The 18,904-nt window shown below is 46.7% G+C and overlaps 2 protein-coding genes across 5 annotated transcripts in view; one reads left to right on the top strand and one right to left on the bottom strand.

The window, feature by feature from the left end:
- Window positions 1–1,872: 1,872 nt before the first annotated feature.
- Window positions 1,873–18,904, bottom strand: part of ENKD1 (enkurin domain containing 1) — a 17,162-nt gene continuing 130 nt past the window's right edge. Inside the window, exons 1-9 of one of the 4 annotated variants that reach the window (XM_061593666.1) lie at window positions 18,678–18,904; window positions 15,612–15,919; window positions 13,424–13,653; window positions 12,180–12,404; window positions 10,032–10,204; window positions 8,149–8,310; window positions 7,488–7,657; window positions 6,232–6,368; window positions 1,873–4,011 (exon numbers count right to left, since the gene is read on the bottom strand). The exon at window positions 18,678–18,904 is cut by the window's right edge and continues 130 nt beyond it. In XM_061593666.1, the coding sequence (XP_061449650.1) occupies window positions 3,851–4,011; window positions 6,232–6,368; window positions 7,488–7,657; window positions 8,149–8,310; window positions 10,032–10,204; window positions 12,180–12,404; window positions 13,424–13,508 (1,113 nt within the window). In that variant the 5' untranslated portion in view covers window positions 13,509–13,653; window positions 15,612–15,919; window positions 18,678–18,904 and the 3' untranslated portion in view covers window positions 1,873–3,850. Of the gene's footprint in view, window positions 4,012–6,231; window positions 6,369–7,487; window positions 7,658–8,148; window positions 8,311–10,031; window positions 10,205–12,179; window positions 12,405–13,423; window positions 13,654–15,611; window positions 15,920–18,360; window positions 18,381–18,677 lie in introns of those variants that run through there. The other 3 variants (XM_061593667.1, XM_061593665.1, XM_061593668.1) reach the window with 3 other exon arrangements.
- C13H16orf86 (chromosome 13 C16orf86 homolog) overlaps window positions 18,852–18,904 on the top strand; it is an 11,938-nt gene continuing 11,885 nt past the window's right edge. The window contains exon 1 of the mRNA XM_061593670.1: window positions 18,852–18,904. This exon is cut by the window's right edge and continues 32 nt beyond it. The gene's annotated coding sequence lies outside the window, so the exon portion shown is untranslated.

Here is an 18,904-nt window from a genome sequence, read left to right as displayed (position 1 = left end):
GACTAAAGAGAAAGTTGAAAGCCAGTGCCTCCCCCAGACTAGTTAAGTAAGAAGGTAGGCAGGTGGGGGCTGGCTGAGCACAGGCTGAGACTGGTGGGCACAGTGCCCCTCTTGTCCTAATGGACAAACCGTCACTGACTGAGACCATTGGTCCATCTAGCTCAGTATTGTCTGCACTGACTGGCAGGGGCTCTCCAGGGTTTCAGGCAGGGGTCACTCCCAGCCTTACCTAAAGACACCAGGGATTGAACCTGGGGCCTTCTGCATGCAAGGCAGATGCTCTACCACTGAGCAATGGCCCTTTCCCAGTCAGACCATTGGGTCATCTAGCCTAGTATTGTGTATTGGCAATAACTCTCCAGCGTCTCAGGCATGGGTCTTTTCTTTTTCTTTCCATGATAGTTTTGAGTAGAGATGCCAGGGATTGAACCTGGGACCTGCATGCAAAGAATGTGCGCTGCCACTGAGCTATGGGCCCTCACGGCTTGTTGATGAAACACTTGATAATATTTGATTCGTCATTTGATGGGCAGAGCAACCCCCTAGTATGTTCATTCTGAACACTTGTGCCCTCTTTTGGAAGGTTGCACAAAGAAGGGGTGTGCGTGCACACTTCCTCCTTGGGCATTCCTCCTCCTCCAGATGATAAAAGGACCACAGTCCAAGTGGGGCTACGAAGGTGCAGCCCATGACTCTGTGACTGGGCTTTCACAAAGCCCCATTTTCGATTTCCACCTGTTCAGGACACAATTCCTTGTCAGTCTTGTTAACCCTTTCCAACTATACCATGCTGCTTAATCCTGCCTTTTGCACTGGGTATCGTTTTTGCTGTCTCTTGTCCTTTGGGAGCAAAGGGCAAGCTTGAACAGGGCCTTTTTCATGCAGCGAAACAGGCGCGACAGCCCTGGTGCCTCCACATTAGCTTTGCATTGGTGTAAAGGGAGAGCAGCAGTAGCTTTTCCATGACGCAGGATGAAGTCCAGCTTTTCAGATTAATTCTATTAACAAAAATCTGAAACAGGCACTTGAGTCCCACTTCGCACCCACGTGAGCGGATGACTGTTCGGAGCGTATTGGGCTTATTTAGTATCCTACAGACTAATCATGAACTTCTTCCCCAAGTGGGGATCCTGAAACAGCCAAAACTGCACCATCCGAACCCAAGAGCGAGGTAGCAGCAGACTTGGGGGAGCCCCAAGGTTTGCAGAAATACAGAAAAATATTTAGGGGAAAAAACCCTAAGGACAGGAGAACCCTCAAAAACAGGCCTATGAGGACTGAGCATACACAGTGGCCATAGAATGCTGGCTGACTGTTGGAGGGGGGGGGAGGGAAAGGAAACGGAATGGAGTATCATAGAAGAGGGCATGGTTGGCATACTGAATAAAAGCACTCTGCTGCAACATTCTGTGGTGAGCCCTCACTTGTTTCTCCTACGTTTTAACTAAACAATTTGCAGTTAGCTCTTTGTTTCTGCATCCAAGTTGCTGGACGCTCAGGATGGCCTACCCTATCCAATTTTTTATCCTGGGGGGGGTGTACAGATTTCTTAATGCAGCACTGGTCCCCCTGCAGCCAACAGCCATAAACTGATAACAACAGAAGAGTGGGGTGATAGACTGAAGCCTTCATGGCATCGCAACAGACACTAGGCCATAGTACAGTCTTTCCAAACCTTTGGGTCCCCAGATGTTTCTGGACTACAACTCCCATCAGCCCCAGCCAGCACAACCAATGGTCAGGAATGATGGGAACTGTACTCCAGCAACATCTGGGGACCTAAAGGTTGGAAAAGACTGCCATAGTATACCAAACTGCTCTACCTGCCTGGACCACAACAAAGCCACCTTCCCAAGCCAGATTCCTCCAGATGTTTTGGACTACAACTTGCATCAGCCCCAGGAAAGTACAGCTGCCCTGGGCTCCTACTGGGAGGAAGGCAGGATATAAATAAATAAAATAAAATAAAAGCATGCAACCAAGTTCCCCAAAACACCTATAGGGCACAACTGCACCACAGACTTATATTGGTTTTTTACCACTTTTAACTGTAATAGATTGCCCCAAGGCCCCTGGGAATTGTAGTTTGGTGAAGGATATTTCTGCTACAGGTGCTGCTTCCCAGAACTACAATTCCTACAGTTCAGATAGATGAGGACTGACTCATGACACCAGTTTACGGCTGCAGGTAAAGTAACAGCATGGTGGAAAGAGAATCAAATTTGGAGTTTACCTCTCCCCCTGGCCCCCACCCTCTGAGCACAGGAGGGAGAAAAAGGAAACTCCAAGAGGAGGACTACATATGCATGCCTCATTTAAGTGGGGGGAGGGGGAACGCAGCCTGAATAATTCTCTCTTTTGAGAATCTATTCTGTGCCATAACCACCATCTCATACGGCGGGTGTTCAAATACAAACAACTTTGTGCTTTTTTATGCACATCCAATACCAGCATCTAGCGCAGGAGTGGGGAACCTTTGGCCCTCCGGATCTTGCTGAACTGCAGCGCATCAGCCCCAGCAAGCATGGTCAGGGATGATGGGAGTTGTAGTTCAGCAACACCTGGGGGCCCACAGTTTCCCCACACCTGTTCTAGCAAAAGAGATGTCATGAGCTTGAGGAAAGCCTAGACACTGTGTTTCTCTAGGGCAGACAAGGCTGGCGAGTAATATACATTTCTTAACATGACTAAGGAAGCCGGCTTATATTAAGTTAGACTACGTGTCCGCCTAATCCAGAATTGCCTGCTCTGACAGATGCTCGTGAAGGTTTCAGGCAGAAGGTCTTTCCCATTTCCTGCTGTCTGATCCTTTTAAGTGAAGATGCCAGAGGGACCTTCCATAGGCAATGCAGGTGCTGCTACAGTTCGTCCTTGTCTGCTGTTCACAGAAGCAAAGACTGGCTACATTAGTAGGATCTATAATCCAAATGAAAAATGCATTAACCACGTTGATAAAATTATTCCTGCATGAACCATATACTGTATTTACAAAGTTAAAAATGCCACAGACATCTAAAGAATCCTTCAAAGTGCTTGTGAAGGCACCCACAGTTTCAGCTTCCGTCCTGGGACAAGTACTTACAAAGGTTATTTTATTTTTCTGAAAAATGCCCAACTGCTTTAAGTTACAATTGCACACATGCACCTCTAAGTAGCGGCCACTTGTCCAGCCACAGTGTGTACCTGTTGCATTTGCTGAACTACCTCATGGAGGGGCTGAGAGCTGCTGGAATATGAACAACTCCCAGGGTGCCAGCTCAGACCTGCTGTACTGTTACATATTTGGGCCACACTTTCCCCATCTCACCCCATGGAGGGGTAACTCTGCAAATTCAAACTGTTGCTGCAGAGGTTTTACAGATCCCCGCAATAGTTAGCCTCCTCTGAGAACCAGGACCTCTTTCCCTTACCTACCGACACCTTTCTGACAATCTATCCTATTTGCATGGAAAACGGAAGAACCACCAGTGGCCTTCAAGATGTTGTTAGCCCTGATTGCCATCGTTCCTAAACCTTGGCCATCGTAGCTGGGGTTGATGGGAGCTGGAGTCCAACAACATCTGTAGGGACACCGGTTCCCCACTCCTGGTGTGAAGCAAGACAAGCAGATCAATATTATCTTTTGCTTCCAAACTCCTGAAAGGTTAGGTTGCAGGAACAATGGACACGAGAGTGGTCAGCTGCACAAGCGTAGGACAGGATCTTGCATCACTGGGACAGTGGGGGAGGATGGAGGAGAGCAGGGGGAGGATGTCTGGCTGAGTGCAACTGCAAAGGTGGAAAACTAGACTTTTCCTCTCCATTATAATCGAGAAGAGAAGGCTGGGAAGGGGAGGGTCCTGCTCTTAGCCTAGGAGTCCAGCTTGATAAAGACTTTGGGCCGAGAGAATATCTTGAGCGCCTCCTCGATCTGCGACAGCTTCTTCTCCAGAGTCGCATGTCGGTTCTGGACGCTGAGGGTGTCAGCTCGCACTGGAAGCAGCAGGAGATCCTTCAGCAGCTGCTCTTGGCCTACCCAGAGGGGAGAAGAAGAGTGGACAGTTAACAGTCAAGGATGCCTGTTCAATCAAAATAAATCTATGGCTGCTGCAAGCCAAACCCATTTACCTGGGAGCAAGCCTCAATGGATTCAATGGGGCTTGCTTCTCAGCAGACGTGGTTAGGATTGTGCTGTTAGTCAACTCATCACACAGGTTCAGAAACGGATTGATTCATTCAGGGCTTGGGAACCTCAGATCCAGGGGGCCAAATGTGGCCCTCTAGGCCTCTCTATCCGACCCTCAGGACTACCGCCAGGCCATGCTCCATGTCAGGCGACACCCCTCACTGACCTTGCTCTGCCCCCTGCTCAAATACTTTTACCTAGCTGAAATGTGTCCTTGAACTGTGATGATGCCTCTTACTGCCTGGATGAAGAGTGTGTGTGTGTGTGTATGACTCTTGTGTGGCTAGAATGTCCTCTATTGTACAAAGGTAAGACTCTCATCCATTGCTCTGCTTAGGTTTGTCTCTGGACCCATTCACCACTGGCATGTGGTCTCCGGAAAGCTCCCCGCAAGGAAATGCAGCTCTCAGGCTCATAAAGCTTCCCCAGCTCTAGATTAACTAATTTAAAAGTACATATAATGTGTATTGCGGTAGACAGCAACTCAGAAGAGGCATTCCACTCCCCTTCCCCACCGGTGTGACAGGAAAGGTGGGATCCTTTCTTTTAAGAAGGCATGGCACTGGAAGCACTCACAGTATTTAAAAAAAAAATAAGCTAACTGGGGGAACTCTTTAATTGTCCAGAAGATTAAGTGAGCCATCTACTAAACATTATGGCATTTCTTACAGTTCCTACAGACTCCACAAGAGGTCCCACTGTACATAGTTGGAATGAGATGGCCCCTGCTCGAGAGTAAGGATTAGGGTCCCCTAGAGGAACCGGCTGGAAAACATCCCCAAAGAGAAGGAAGAGTCATTCATGGGCAAGATAGCCAAGAGAATCTCCGTTGCTGATTCCATGGAACTGGCAACTCAACAAGTTTGACTGGAGTGTCTACAACAAGATCAGGACTAGGGATGGTATCCAACGCTAGTCCTACCTCAGAGTAGACCCATGACTAACTTAGGTTGATTAATTTCACTAGGTATGCTCCGAGCAGAACTTAGTTCAATACAACCCTAGGAGGACTCAGCTGAATGAAACAGCAGGAGCCAATCCTATCCTGGAGGAAGGGCTAACTGACACAACAGGCTTTATTGGCTAGTTACTGAAAGATCCCCCCAAAGGCCAAGAATATAAAAAGAGGCCTATATGAGGGCAAAAGGAAAGCAGATCTGATAGATCTCGGTAATTAGCAGTAGATCACCAGGCTTTCTGACTCCTAACACACACCCCTCTTCAAATTAGGCTGCTGAAACAAAGAAAGCTTGGATGGGAGAAAACCAGGAATGGATTTTTGTGCAAAAGGACTGGGAGCTGAGTTCTGCTACAGAAAACAAATTCCTGCATTGAGACGCACTCAATGTACCTTATTCCTTCATTCTAAGTTGTGTGCAACAGCTGCTTGTGGGCTTCCCATAGGCATTGGGTGAGCCACTGTGAGATCAAGATGCTGGACTAGATGGGCCTCTGGACTGGTGCAGCAGGGATCTTCTTATGTACAGCCCTCTTTCTAAGTCACTTTTTTTATTTGGCTCCAAGCAGCTGAACCTTGCAGGTGGTGGTGGGGGAGTAAATCCCCAAGCTTGAAGTCTGCCTACTCCCGATACACAAGCGATTGCTGCTCCCAAAGCATCTCTCCCTAACTTAATCCGTACTAGGAAAGGACCCACATACAAACTCCCAGGCTATCTCAAGCTAGAAGAACTTCAGGGCTGGGAATCTTCTGCGCAAGGCCCCAGGGAAGGGCCACCGCTCAGTGGCAGAGCATCTGCTTTGCATGCAAAAGGTCCCAGGTTCAATTCCAGGTCGGGCTGGGAATTGTCCCCCGTCTGAAACCCTGGAGAGCCGTTGCCAACCAGTGTAGACCATGCTGAGCTAGACGGACATGGGAACATGTGGCCCTCCAGATTGTGATGAACTAAACCTCCCATCCACCCTGCCATTGGACATGCCGGCTGGGGCTGATGGGAGTTGAAGTCCAACAATGAGAGGGCCACAGGTTCCCCATCCCTGGACTAGGCAGTCCTTGGCTGACTCAGCCTGAAGCCGCTTAATTATATCCCACCTCCCACCATTCTTACTCTGTTTCAGGTTGGTTAGCGTTTCCAGCCGCTGGCTCTCTGGCATCATGGCATGGCCAGGTGGCATGGCGGGGTCAGGCATGTTGCGCTGGTGCTCCTCTGCCTCTTTGCGCCAGTAGTCTTTCCTCTCAATCAGGCTAAAGCACAGCAGAAACAGCACGTCAGTTGGGGCGAGGAAAGCATGGTAGAGAAAACCAAGAGGAAACAGCATTCCAGGCTTCCAGGAAGGGAATGTGGCCTGGCCTCATCCCTCTCTGCTCAGGGCCCTAAAAGGCGGCACACGGACAAAGAGGAAGCTAGGAGAGTGTCACCAACAGATGCTGTGTTTGCTGCAGTCAGGGCCGTAAATTCAGCCTCTCAGAAATGGAACTCAGGGAGGAGTTTGCAATCACAGGCAAGAAATTGGCAGTCAGTGTGTGGGGCTTCAAAACACAGGTGTAACATGGCCACACTCGCTTGGGCCTCTCACCAACTGGGTGGTGGCATTCCAAACCGTTTGAAGTTTCTGATCTGTCTTATGCAGAAGTATCCCCTCTTATTTCTTTATGGAGAGTATACAATAACTCCACCTGGGAGAAGTTGTTTCTCATCCATCCAGGGCTGTAGAATATTATTTGTTTACTTTGTTTATCTTCTTAACAAAGTGATTTAAAAAGTAAAGCAACTGGGAAAACCAAATTCAGCAGCAGATATGAAATCCCATCAGGCTCACGTGGCAGTCTTGTACATGGGCAGAATACTCTCAATCTTGCTCCTGACATCCATCAGTGCTTATGCCAGACAAACTGCTATGTCTGATATGTGACTGCACAGCATGCTTATCCCTCCAAGCACCTGCCTCCTCCACTTACTGGGATGGTAAATCTGTTCCTGCAATTTAAGACTGCAGCTGGGTGGATCGCATGATTGAATACTCGTCATTTAAAAACAAACTCCCCGTATGTGGAAGGCTAGAGGTCAGCGGGAAGAGTTCTCATTTAGTCTTCTTCTTGCCATGCTAGTTTTCCATGTGCAAGGAAGGGGTTTGGGGAGTGGGCATTCAAACATGTGACCACCGTTTTGCAGTCTTGTAGAGAAGCTGATTGTTGCTTTCTGATTTTTTTAACTTAAAGAAAAACCCTTACATTTATTGTGTGTTAATTTTACTTTCTTGCAAACTGCCCGGGAGGCCTGTTGTAAAGAAGAAAGGCACAGATAGAAGTATTTCAAATAAATAAATTCTGAACCCGGGGGGAGGGGCTGAGCTAGATACATACTAGCGGGGGACGTGGCCTTTCTGCTTGGCGTTGTAGTCTTCCTGCTCCTTGCGTTTCTGCTCCAGCACTTCAGAGAGTGACTGCAAGGAGCGCGAGCGCCGCAGCTGAGCTCGTTTGGCGTTTTGGGCATTGTGGCTGACAAAGTCCACCGCCTGGCCCCCCTCCTGGATCTGAAATGAGAAGAAGGCAGAGCTGGAAGGCAAAGAGATTCTGGTGCCAGGAGACTTTGCTTTTCTATAGAGGAGAGGGGAGAAACCTATGATCCAGGGTCATATCTGTCCCTTTGTTGAATTTCACCTTGCCCCTGGATGCCGTTGAAAGCACAAATCGGGTTTCTGCGGTTGGGTAGGGAGCCTTTATTCTATCAGAGGCCATTGACTCACAGGGGGAAAAAAATCAGTTGAGGGTTGCCGAGAAGTAAAAAGCATCCGAGGAGAGCTCTGAAAGTGCTGACAGTCAACCTGATCCACAATTTCAAAGTGTCCCTCCACAAGTGGGAGCTGCCCTGGAACACCCTGCAGTTCCGTCTCTTACTGCATCCCTGGAAATAGAAGGGGATGAGGAGGTTGGATAAAGCACCAGCCACTAATGAGGAACAGGAAGTTTAAACAGATGGCACCAGCCCTGGTGGGTGCACACATTGCCGTTCTCCACTCCTCACTTTGACATTCCCGTTCGGTGATTCCGCAGCTGATGTTTCCGCTGTTGCTCTTGACCGAGCAGGGTTTGGAGATGGCGACCTGCGTGGGTGAATTCCTGTGCCACAGCGTGAATAGGCTCTCAAGAATTTCTGAGCTTCTGGATTCGGAGGAACAGGACACTCCTGGGAAAGGAGGAGACGAAGAATTACTGCATGGTCACAAACAGTTCTAAACTGAAGCACCCAGAGAGCATCACTGATTGACCCTCAGCTCAGTTTATTCCTGCATTTGCACCTGCTTTTGATGATCATTCTTATATTCTTTTGAAGTGGGTCATCAGGTTACATTGAGTTAGCTGAGGAATGAGACTGGAGTTGCCAGCTTTTCTAGATCTGTGGGCATATTTGAAATTTTGAGAGAGTGCCATGGGTTCAACCCTTTGGTTGTATCTTTTTCCATCTGCCAAATCACTTCCGAGACAGAAAGAGAAAAAGATCATGTGCATGCATACCCATGCATGCATGCGTACTTTTATCCAGACCTCATGGAAAAGCAAAGTGTGTGTACTCTTTGCTTTTCCAAAGATAAAAGTAACAATAGAATTAAAATGAATCTTCTTGAACTTACATTGTTTTAGAAGAGGTCCTCCCAAAAAAACACAAATTAAAGCTTACAGACTGCACAGTAAAAATCACAGATCTGGGTGCTTGCCAGCACCATAAAAACATTGACTCAGAGCATGGATCTTGATGGATGTACATGATTTTTACACAGAATGATGACAAAGCCACAAATATCTGTGGACCCAGAGGTAAACTATGGTGATTTTGTAAAAAAAAAAAAAAAAAAAAGAGGATTCATAGAGATCCATGTTTTCATGCTATGGCAATGCTGGAAAGCAATGGATTAGTGATTTTCATGGTTCAGTCAATAGAGACATGAGATCTGTGATTTGACAGTAGAAGGGGAAGATAAATGCAATTCCAGTGTTTTAGGAGATCCAATGTGTGGGTGTGTGCATGTGCACCTTCTCACGCTTTGGAACACCCATTCTCTCTCTTGCTCTCACTCCTTGCCTCCTAAAATGTTCCACTTTCTCCCCACTGGCTGTATCCTCCCCACTTGGTCGCTCCACTCTCTGTTCAGTTGCTCTGGTGCTAATCTCAGTCTTGAAAAGCCCATAGACAGAGCTCAGTCCCCTTCCCCCTTCAGCTCTATGTACCTTTTTGAAGCGAGGGGGGGGGAAGGTAATTGCCATCACTGCCTTCCTTGATCCTTCTGCATGAGGTGCTGGGGACTGAAATCTGGACTTTCGGCATGCAAAACATGTGCCCCCCCACCACAATATGGCGTCTCCCTTACTGTGTTTCCATGCTTCACCCAACTACAACTAAGCACAGAGAAGGCATCTCAAGGGCGACTTGGGCTTGGCAGTATTTTTATTTATATATTTATTATTATCAACATTATTACTACTATTATTACTACTACTACTAAATGCATGGTTTATTCAATTTAGTAGCTGCTTGCTACACAAGGGGTCTCTAAGTGTCTTACACATTTCTAAGAACATAAAGCCTGCATGGTGTAGCGGTTAGAGTGCTGGACTAGGACCTGGGAGAAAAAGGTTCAAATCCCCACTCAGCCATGAAGCTGGGTGACTTTGGGCCAGTCATAGCCTCTCTCAGATTAACCTACCTCACAGGATTGTTGTGAGGATAAAACAGAGAGGGAAGAAAACCATGTATTGATCTCCTTGGAGGAAAAGTGGAATATAAATAAATAATAAATATATCAGAAGAAAAGAGCATCCCATTATAACAAAAGGCATTCAACAACCCATAGAACAGACCCAATAAAACAGCAGCAAAAATGTATCATCAATAAGCAGCAACTTAAGTACCTGCAGCTTTGCCTTTACTTTGGACTCCACGCTCTCGTACTTCTGAGACTTCCACAGGGCTTTAACGGGCTTAGGCTGGCTAAGCTCCCGGGCTTGCTCCTTCTCTCGGCATTTTCGCTGAATCTCTCGCATGCGCCTCAAATTCTCCTTCTCATGGTCCTTGTGATCCCTGCCTGCATTGGCGAGAGAAAGAAAATATCCCCTTATAAGCATTGAACTGCAGACACAAAGGCCTCTCTCCTTTGGACTTCCTCGTAGCTTCTTTGATGGAGAGACAGCTCACCTGCAGCATGAGACCATATTTAACAACTCATATCTGCACATGTTGGGGAAGTGGTGAAGCCAGGATCACACCGTAAGTCAGGGGAAGCCAACGTGGTGCCCTCCAGATGTTGTGGACTACAACTCCCATCAGTTCTAGGCAGCATGGCCAACGATCAGAGATTATGGGAGTTGTAGTTCAAAAAACCTGAAGGGTACTACGTTGGCTATCTCTGCCACAGGTGAAGAAACTCACTGTGACTGCTGTTAAAGTGTTGTATCTATCTTCACAGATATGTCAGACAAAAGGAGGTACTTCTTCACTCACTGCCTATTTAAAACTATGGAATGCACTTCCACAAATTGATGTGATGGCCAGCAACTTGGATGCCTTTAAAATAGGATTAGACAAATTCAGAGAGGATAAGGCTATCAATGCCTGCTAGCCATGATGGCAATGTATTACCTATAGTATCAGAGTCAGTATGTCTCATGATTCCCAGCAACTGGTATTCAAAGTAGGGAGAGTGCTCTTGCACTCAGGTCCTGCTTGCGGGCTTCCCATAGGCATCTGGCTGGCCACTGTGAGGAGAGGTTGCTGGACCAGATGGGCCTCTGTTCTGATCCAGCAGAGCTCTTCTGATGTTCTTGCTTTCTTATGTTCATCCTAAATCTTTTTAGACACCCACTTGAAGCTTGCTTCTCTCCTTGTGCTTGTCTCCGTCATGGTAGTGTCGTGTGTGCTAGTCCCACAGTGTGGAATGCTCCATGCCAGCACATCATGTTCCTGGTTTTGGCATAAAGTGTCCATGCAAGTGCGATAACACACAGGGTAAGTGGCTGGCAAATGTTTTCGTTATGTGCCTTCAAGTCGATTACAACTTATGGCGACCCTATGAATCGGTGACCTCCAACAGCATCTGTCGTGAACCACCCTGTTCAGATCTTGTAAGTTCAGGTCTGTGGCTTCCTTTATGGAATCAATCCATCGCTTGTTTGGCCTTCCTCTTGTTCTATTCCCTTCTGTTTTTCCCAGCATTATGGTCTTTTCTAGTGAATCATGTCTTCTCATTATGTGTCCAAAGTATGATAACCTCAGTTTCATCATTTTAGCTTCTACTGATAGTTCTGGTTTAATTTGTTCTTTTTTGCAGTCCATGGTATGCGCAAAGCTCTCCTCCAACACCACATTTCAAATCAATTGATTTTTCTCTTATCCACTTTTTTCACTGCCCAACTTTCACATCCATACATAGAGATCGGGAATACCATGGTCTGACTTTGGTGTTGAGTGATACATCTTTGCATTTGAGGACCTTTTCTAGTTCTCTTATATCTGCCCTCCCCAGTCCTAGCCTGATTCCTTGACAATTGTCTCCATTTTAGTTAATGACTGTGCCAAGGTATTGATAATCCTTGACAAGTTCAATGTCCTCTTTGTCAGCTTTAAAGTTACATAAATCTAGTTTTGAGCATGGGCAACCAGATTCAGTGGCCTCCACCAAGAGGCTGTGATGTTGGAATCAGCCTTCTGTCTCCCGTTCTCACCACATCAAGCTGACACCCTCAGGGTACAGAGCATCAAAGACACCTAATAACAAACCTAGGCAAATACAGATTATTTTGTATTATTACATTTGTATCCCACCTTTCCTCCAAGGAGCTCAAGGTGGTGTACATGATTCTCCCCTTCCCCATTACATTCTCACAACAACCCTGTGAGGTAGGTTAGGCCGAGAGACAGTGACTGGCCCAAGGGTCACCTCCGAGTGAGCTTCATGGCTGAGTAGAGATTTAAACCCAGGTCTCGTGGGTCCCAGCCAAACACCCTAACCATTACACCGCCCCTAATCCTGGCATCTGCCCCTAAGCTGCCACCTCACTTACGCTTGGGCATCAGCTCTTGGCAGAAGGAGATCCCATCCAGCTGCAGGAGGGCCCCCACCGTGCCCTTCCGTCCCATCTCCAGAATGTCCTTAGCGTTGGGTTTAATCCGCGGGGGAGGACGAGCAAGGCGAGCACTGTAGCATGTGGGGTAGAGGGTGGACTCTGGAGGAATGGGGCCAGGGAGCAGATCCAGCTTCAGAGAATTCCCTTCTAGTCTCCCTCGTGCTAGAGACAGAGAAAGAGAGTCAAGAAAGACTGCAGCTCAGTGGCAGAGATCATGCTTTGTGTGCAGAGGATCCCAGTTCCATCCCTGTAAGCTTTTAGCTAAAAGGATCAGATATAGAAAGTGATGGGAAGGACTTCTTCCTGAGACCGTGGAGAGCTGCTGCACAGAGTAGAAAATCCTGGGCTAAATAGATAAATATTCTGATCTTCTAAAAAGCTTATAAAAAGTTTCATACAGTCCTGTTTTCCGAGAAGAGGGAGGAGAGTTTAGCAGTCCCCTTATCCCAAATTAGCTCTTTTCCTAGCCCAGATAATTCCTAGTCAGTGCCAGCAAAGAACCTTCATTTCCAGCCTACTCAAACTCAGCCTCCAGGACCAAGCAAATGTTTGATTACTGCTTTCTGGAGCAGGGGTGGGGAACCTGGGGCCTTTCAGTTGCTGTGGAATTCCCATCAGCTCCAACCCGCATGTCTAACCATCAGGGATAACCAGAGTTGTAATCCAACCAGCTGGAAGGTGACCGATTCTGCACCCCTGCCCCATTCCAAAGGCTAGTGAGCACTTACAGAATTCAGTACTTCACAGAGAAAAAATAGGATTTATCTTTCTCTAGAGATCCTCCGTGGTGCAGAGTGGTAAGCGGCGGTAACGCAGCCAAAGCTCTGCTCACGGCCGGAGTTCGATTCCAACGGAAGGAGGAAGTCGAATCTCCGGTAAAAGGGGTCGAGGTCCACTCAGCCTTCCATCCATCCGTGGTCGGTAAAATGAGTACCTGGCATATGCTGGGGGGTAAAGAAAGGCCAGGGAAGGAACTGGCAATCCCACCCCATATATACAGTCTGCCTAGTAAACGCCGCAAGACATCACCCTAAGAGTCGGAAACGACTCGCACTATAAGTGCGGGGACACCTTTACCTTTTTTAGAGAGAAAAAGGCCAAACCTTTCCAGTGCAGAGACTGGGAAAACTGATGGTGCACCAAGATGATCAGGACTCCTCAGGGTCATGCAGCACACTCACCTGATAGGGGACGCCTGTAGTAATCTGGGCAGAGGGAGGGGTCAGGGGGAATGGGCCCCGTAATCCTGGAGGGCCCCTCTGACATCTCGGCCTCAGCTCCGGGCTTGCAACCAAGAACAGCAAGATCTCACTTTCCTTAGGCCTCGTGTGTTCAAATCAATTCTGCTTTCACAGTCACTAACAAAGCGTGGGCAATTTATCTGGAAGAGCAGGAAACTGTGCAGAAGCCGCTGCAAAGGGGGGAAAAACTCTGTTGTATTGCTAGGATGTTAAAAAACAACAGCACAACATGCCCAGAGTTGGATTCATTTCACATCTCCTGTATCGTGCTGGTCTCAGAAGCACTGCCGTAGTTATCCAAGCTGTGTTATAATGTCCATGTTAGTTACTGCAATACAGAATACGTGCGTCGGCCTATGAAAGGCATTCAGGAACCACAATTGGTTCAGCATATGGCATCTAGATTATTGCTAACCCGCTGTGATGACTATATTCAGAACCTACAGAAGTACTGCCCATCAAAGCTCATTGTTGAGCTACATAATTTGCTACCATAACATTTAGTGATGGCCACCAACGTAGACTGCTTTAAAAGGGGATTAGACAAAGTCATGGTGAATAAGGCTACTAGTTATGAATGGTATATGCAACCTCCAGGTATTATATACCACCCTTCATAATATTGATAGCTAAACAATTTACTATGCAAATTAAAACAAAACAACAGTACAATCCTATACAGGTCTATTCAGAAATAAGCAAGTAAGCCAGACACTCCCAGCATGTATAAGACTGCAGCCCATGATATATAATTAAAATCAATAAACAAATACAATTAAATAGCAATTAAAAGAGCAGAATGAAAGCTTCCATTTCCAACATTTAAAAATGCAGCATTCTTCCAGTAAATACAAGCCATGAAAATACCTGAGAGAATAAAAATGTCTTAATCCAATACCTAAAAGATAATACAGTGGACATTTGGTGAGCGTCCTTGAGGAGGGAGCTCCTTATGAATCTGCCCGGCTTCTGTCATCCACTGTGGAGGCCTTGCTCTCTGCTCTACCCGCTCTTGAGATTATGAGAGACGGGGCCTTTGTGGTGGTGGTACCAACAGTGTGAAATTCCCGTCTCAGTGGTGTTAGTAAATACTTTCCTAAATCCAGCATAGCTTTCAAATATATGATTTACAGTTTTAAACTTTTAATGCTGTTTGCTGGATATTTTTTTTAAAAAAATCTTTCTCTAGAGAGAAAAAGGGCAAATTTTGAGATGTGAATTTTTTTTTTATCCTTTTCATATCTTAAAATAAATGTTCATAACAACCGCAGTATCTGCTGGAGTTTTGAATTTTGCACTGATATATATTAATATTTTAATTGCTGCTATTTGATTGTTATTACAGAGTTGTAATATTACAAACCTTGGATTTTTAATCTATTGCATTTTCCTGTTTTTAATGCAAGTCACTTTGATTTCAGACAGTAGCAGGATAGAAGTACTAAACTATCACTACAATGCATCAGTTACAGTCTCTTTTTAGGCTGAAGCGTTCAGATACACACAACGATACTGATGGATAAATCCATTTGTTTTGTCAACTGCAATAAAGTTTGTGTTGAATTACCAGTTGCAATGTCTGGTTTTGCATGTTTTCCAGCACAGCTATAAATGCTCACACAACATGTGCGCGTATCTTTCAAAAGTAACAGGAAAACAGGCCTTGGGGTTGCCAAGTGTTTATGGTATGACGAAAAGGCCTGGCCCACAGAAGCACCGCAGAACCCAAAAGCGTCTGCGCTGCCACCATTAAGAGGAGCCTCTCCTTCACTACCAGCTAGAAAGGGAAACATCTGGCTCTATCTTCCTACCAAGGAGATCGCTTCTGAAACACTTCTTACATGCCTCAAAGCAGGCAGTGTAAGGGAGTATGCATGCTCATGCCTTACAACATCACACCACAAAGCTACACACCAAACCCCGGGATTCTCTCTGCACAAAACAGATGCAGCAACCGTCACAGCTGACGCATGGCACCAGACATCACAAAGCAGTCAGCGCAATCAAGCGGGCAAAAAATAGGCAGCAAGAAAAAAAGATCACTCGAGCAACCATCTGCCTCCCTTGTTCTTCCCAATGCTTCCCTCGAGATGCTCTCAGAGCACATTTCGAACACTGACTGTCCTACCTCAGCACCTAGCTAAGGCACGCTCAGGCAGATTGTTGCTGTTTTGCAGAGAAGGCATGGCAGAAGTCCAGAGCTACACCACAACCGTAGCCAAGCTTGTCTCATACGTTGGAGGCCAAACACCTTCCTCACACCTCCGTTAAAAGGGGAGGGGGGACTTCTTAGCAGGGCACTCTTGGCTTCATTCCAGGCACAGCATGGAGAATGTGTTTATTCTGTTGGCTTGGAGGGCAAACGGCTGTTAGGAGCCAAGTACAAACAAGCTGCTGGAAGGCTCCTTTGCCCTATATCAGGGAAAGTGTGGCAGTCTAAAACAGAAGGAAAAGAGGCCTTTCAGATCCATTCTTGGAGTGCAATTAAGGGGCAAGCTGCCCAGCCAAATTCAGAATAATGAAAGCCCATTTTGTTAGGATTTGCTCAGAAGGGCTAGCTGCTATAGCAATGAAATGTAAATGTACTGCCTTCAAGTCGATCCCGACTTATGGCTACCCTATGAAAAGGGATTTCATGGTAAGTGGTATTCAGAGGTGGTTTACCATTGCCTTCCTCTGAGGCTAAGAGACAGTGACTGGCCCAAGGTCACCCAGTGAGCTTCATGGCTGTGTGGGGATTCGAACCCTGGTCTCCCAGGTCGTAGTCCAACACTCCACTATGCCACACTGGCTCTCTACGAGGATGTTCAAAAGACCAGTTGAACATATGATCACAGTGATACTCAGGGGCAGAATCAGTTAACACAGGCAAGGATTTTGAGGGCGAATGAATAAACGTCAGTAGTCTAATGATCTGTACCACCTCAATCCCCAGCCTACATGAGATTCACACAACATTTTCCCTGCATTAGGACACACCTGAACAGAATTGCCTGAATCTTTTGCCACAAGTAGAAACTGCCATTTTGTACACAACTCCTGAACCCAGACTTGGAAGCTGTGCAGCCAATTCACAAAAAAGCAGTTTGCAATGGTTCAGGGCAGACCATTTACCACAAGCATGTCCTAATCCAAACGAGAAAAGGAAAGCACCCAAACACAAGCAAAATGGTTGCACAAATCAACCCTGAGTTTGTGTCAGATGGGAATAAAAGATGCAGGTTGCTAGACAGCACATCAGTTCATCTATCCCAGTTCTTCCCAAGGATAAAATACTCTATCCCCAAGTATTACCTCATAGGCATACTTGATGGGACTCTCCAAACCAGAGGTAGGTTGACTTCAGTCTTGGGTTGTCTTATCTCTTTAAAAAATAAAATCCCCAAGGTCAACTGACTCATGTTTAAATGTACAAAGGAAGACTTCAGGCTCTCCTCACAGTTAAGGCACAACTTAAAATAAGAGGCCACGTGGGTGTGGTGATCAGAGTGTCAAACTACGACTTGGGGAAGACAGGTTGAAATCTCTACTGAGCCATGAAGTTCACTGGATAACCTTGGGCCAGTTTTACTCACACCTTTGGATACCTCTTTGGGATCCTCCTGATCAACAGCAGTAATGAAATTCTGTAAATAATCTACCCTTCCTTTTCTCCATAAGAACAAAGGCCTAGCAAGTCCACCATTCTGTTGCCACAGTGGTCAACCAGATACCTACAAGAAGCCCACAAGCAGGACACGAGTGCAATTACACTCTCCTGCTCATGTCCCTCAGTATCTGGTGTTTAGATGTATGCTGCTTCTGACAGTGGAGATAATATAAAGCTGTCATAATTAGTAGCCATTGATAGACATATCTTCTATTATATATAACCCCTTTTAAAATACTTAATCTCTTAAAGCTGTCTAAGCTGGTGGCTATCATATTTTGTGGCAGCAAATTCAATCACTTTAACAGAGGATTAGACAAATTCATGGAGGATAAGGCTACCAACAGCTCCTCGCCACGATACCCATGTTCTACCACCACTGTCCAAGGCACTATGCCTCTGAATACCAGTTGCTGGGAATCACAAGTGGAGAGAGCGCTGCCACTGTTGCGCTCAGATCCTGCTTGCAGGTTTCCCAAAGGCGTTTGGTTGACCGCTGTAAGGACACGATAGTAGACTAGATGAGCTTCTAGCCTGATCTCGCAAGGCTCTTCCATGGTTTAACTATAGCTGCATATACACCATACCTTAAAGCACATCCTCCCCAAAAAGAATCTTGGGAACTGTAGTTCCTCAAACAACTCCTCACACAGCTGTAATTCCCAGCACCTGTAACAAACTACAGTTCCCAGGATTCTCTGGGAAGAAAAATGTGTTTTTTATGTCTTTAAAGGTATGATGGAACGGGGTTCAAAGGAGGGCAACAAGGACTATCAGGGGACTGGAAACAAAACCCTATGAGGAGAGACTGAAAGAAGTGGGCATGTTTAACCTTGAGAAAAGAAGATTGAGGGATATGACCGCACTCTTCAGGTACTTGAAATGTTGTCACAGAGGAGGGCCAGGATCTCTCCTCGATCATCCCAGAATGCAGGACACGGAATAATGGGCTCAAGTTACAGGAAGCCAGATTTCGGCTGAACATCAGGAAAAACTTCCTAACTGTTAGAGCGGTACGACAGTGGAACCAATTACCTAGGGAAGTGGTGGGCTCTCCAGGACTGGAGGAATTCAAGAGGCAGCTGAACAGCCACCTATCTGGTATGCTTTAAGCTGGATTCCTGCACTGAGCAGGGGGTTGGGCTTGATGGCCTTATAGACCCCTTCCAACTATGATTATATGATGATGGGTATCCATCCTCAATCCTGTGTGAAGTCCTTCCTTTACCTTTGCTTGTCCTGAATCTCCCACCATTCAGCTTCATTGGATGCCCTGGGTTTTAGTAGTATGAAAGAGGGAGGAAAAACGACTCTCTATCCACTTACTCCACACCATGCATATATATATATACACCTCTGTCCTGTGTCTCCCGCCCTCCCATGCCTTTTCCTGAAGAACCCTGCTGGATCAGACCAAAAGTCCATCTAATCCCAGCATCCTGTTTCCCCACAGCGGACCACATGCGAAAGCCCAGAAGCACTGAAGCAGGTATATTGCTACTCTCCCTCCCCAGGGCTCTCCCCCTTTCCCAGCCCCTCACTCACATATTTGGGCTCCTCCGCACAGCAGCACTAGATGACACTCTCAGAAGAAGGGGGAAGAAGAGTCAAGTCCCAGGCAGTTGCTCTCCCCGCCTCCTGTCTCTAAGCAACAGGCACTTCCTGTCGCAGGTTGGAACCGGAAGAGAGGCTTCTGGGAAGTGTAGTTCTCTCTCGTGGACCAAGAGTTAGCAGTGCGGGGACCGCCAAGCTTGTCTGGCGAGCAAAACACC

Source organism: Rhineura floridana, chromosome 13 (genome assembly GCF_030035675.1).
Source record: "Rhineura floridana isolate rRhiFlo1 chromosome 13, rRhiFlo1.hap2, whole genome shotgun sequence".
Lineage (NCBI taxonomy): Eukaryota > Metazoa > Chordata > Lepidosauria > Squamata > Rhineuridae > Rhineura > Rhineura floridana.
The sequence above is the reverse complement of the archived record's forward strand: the minus strand, read 5'-3'. Positions and strand labels throughout refer to the sequence as shown.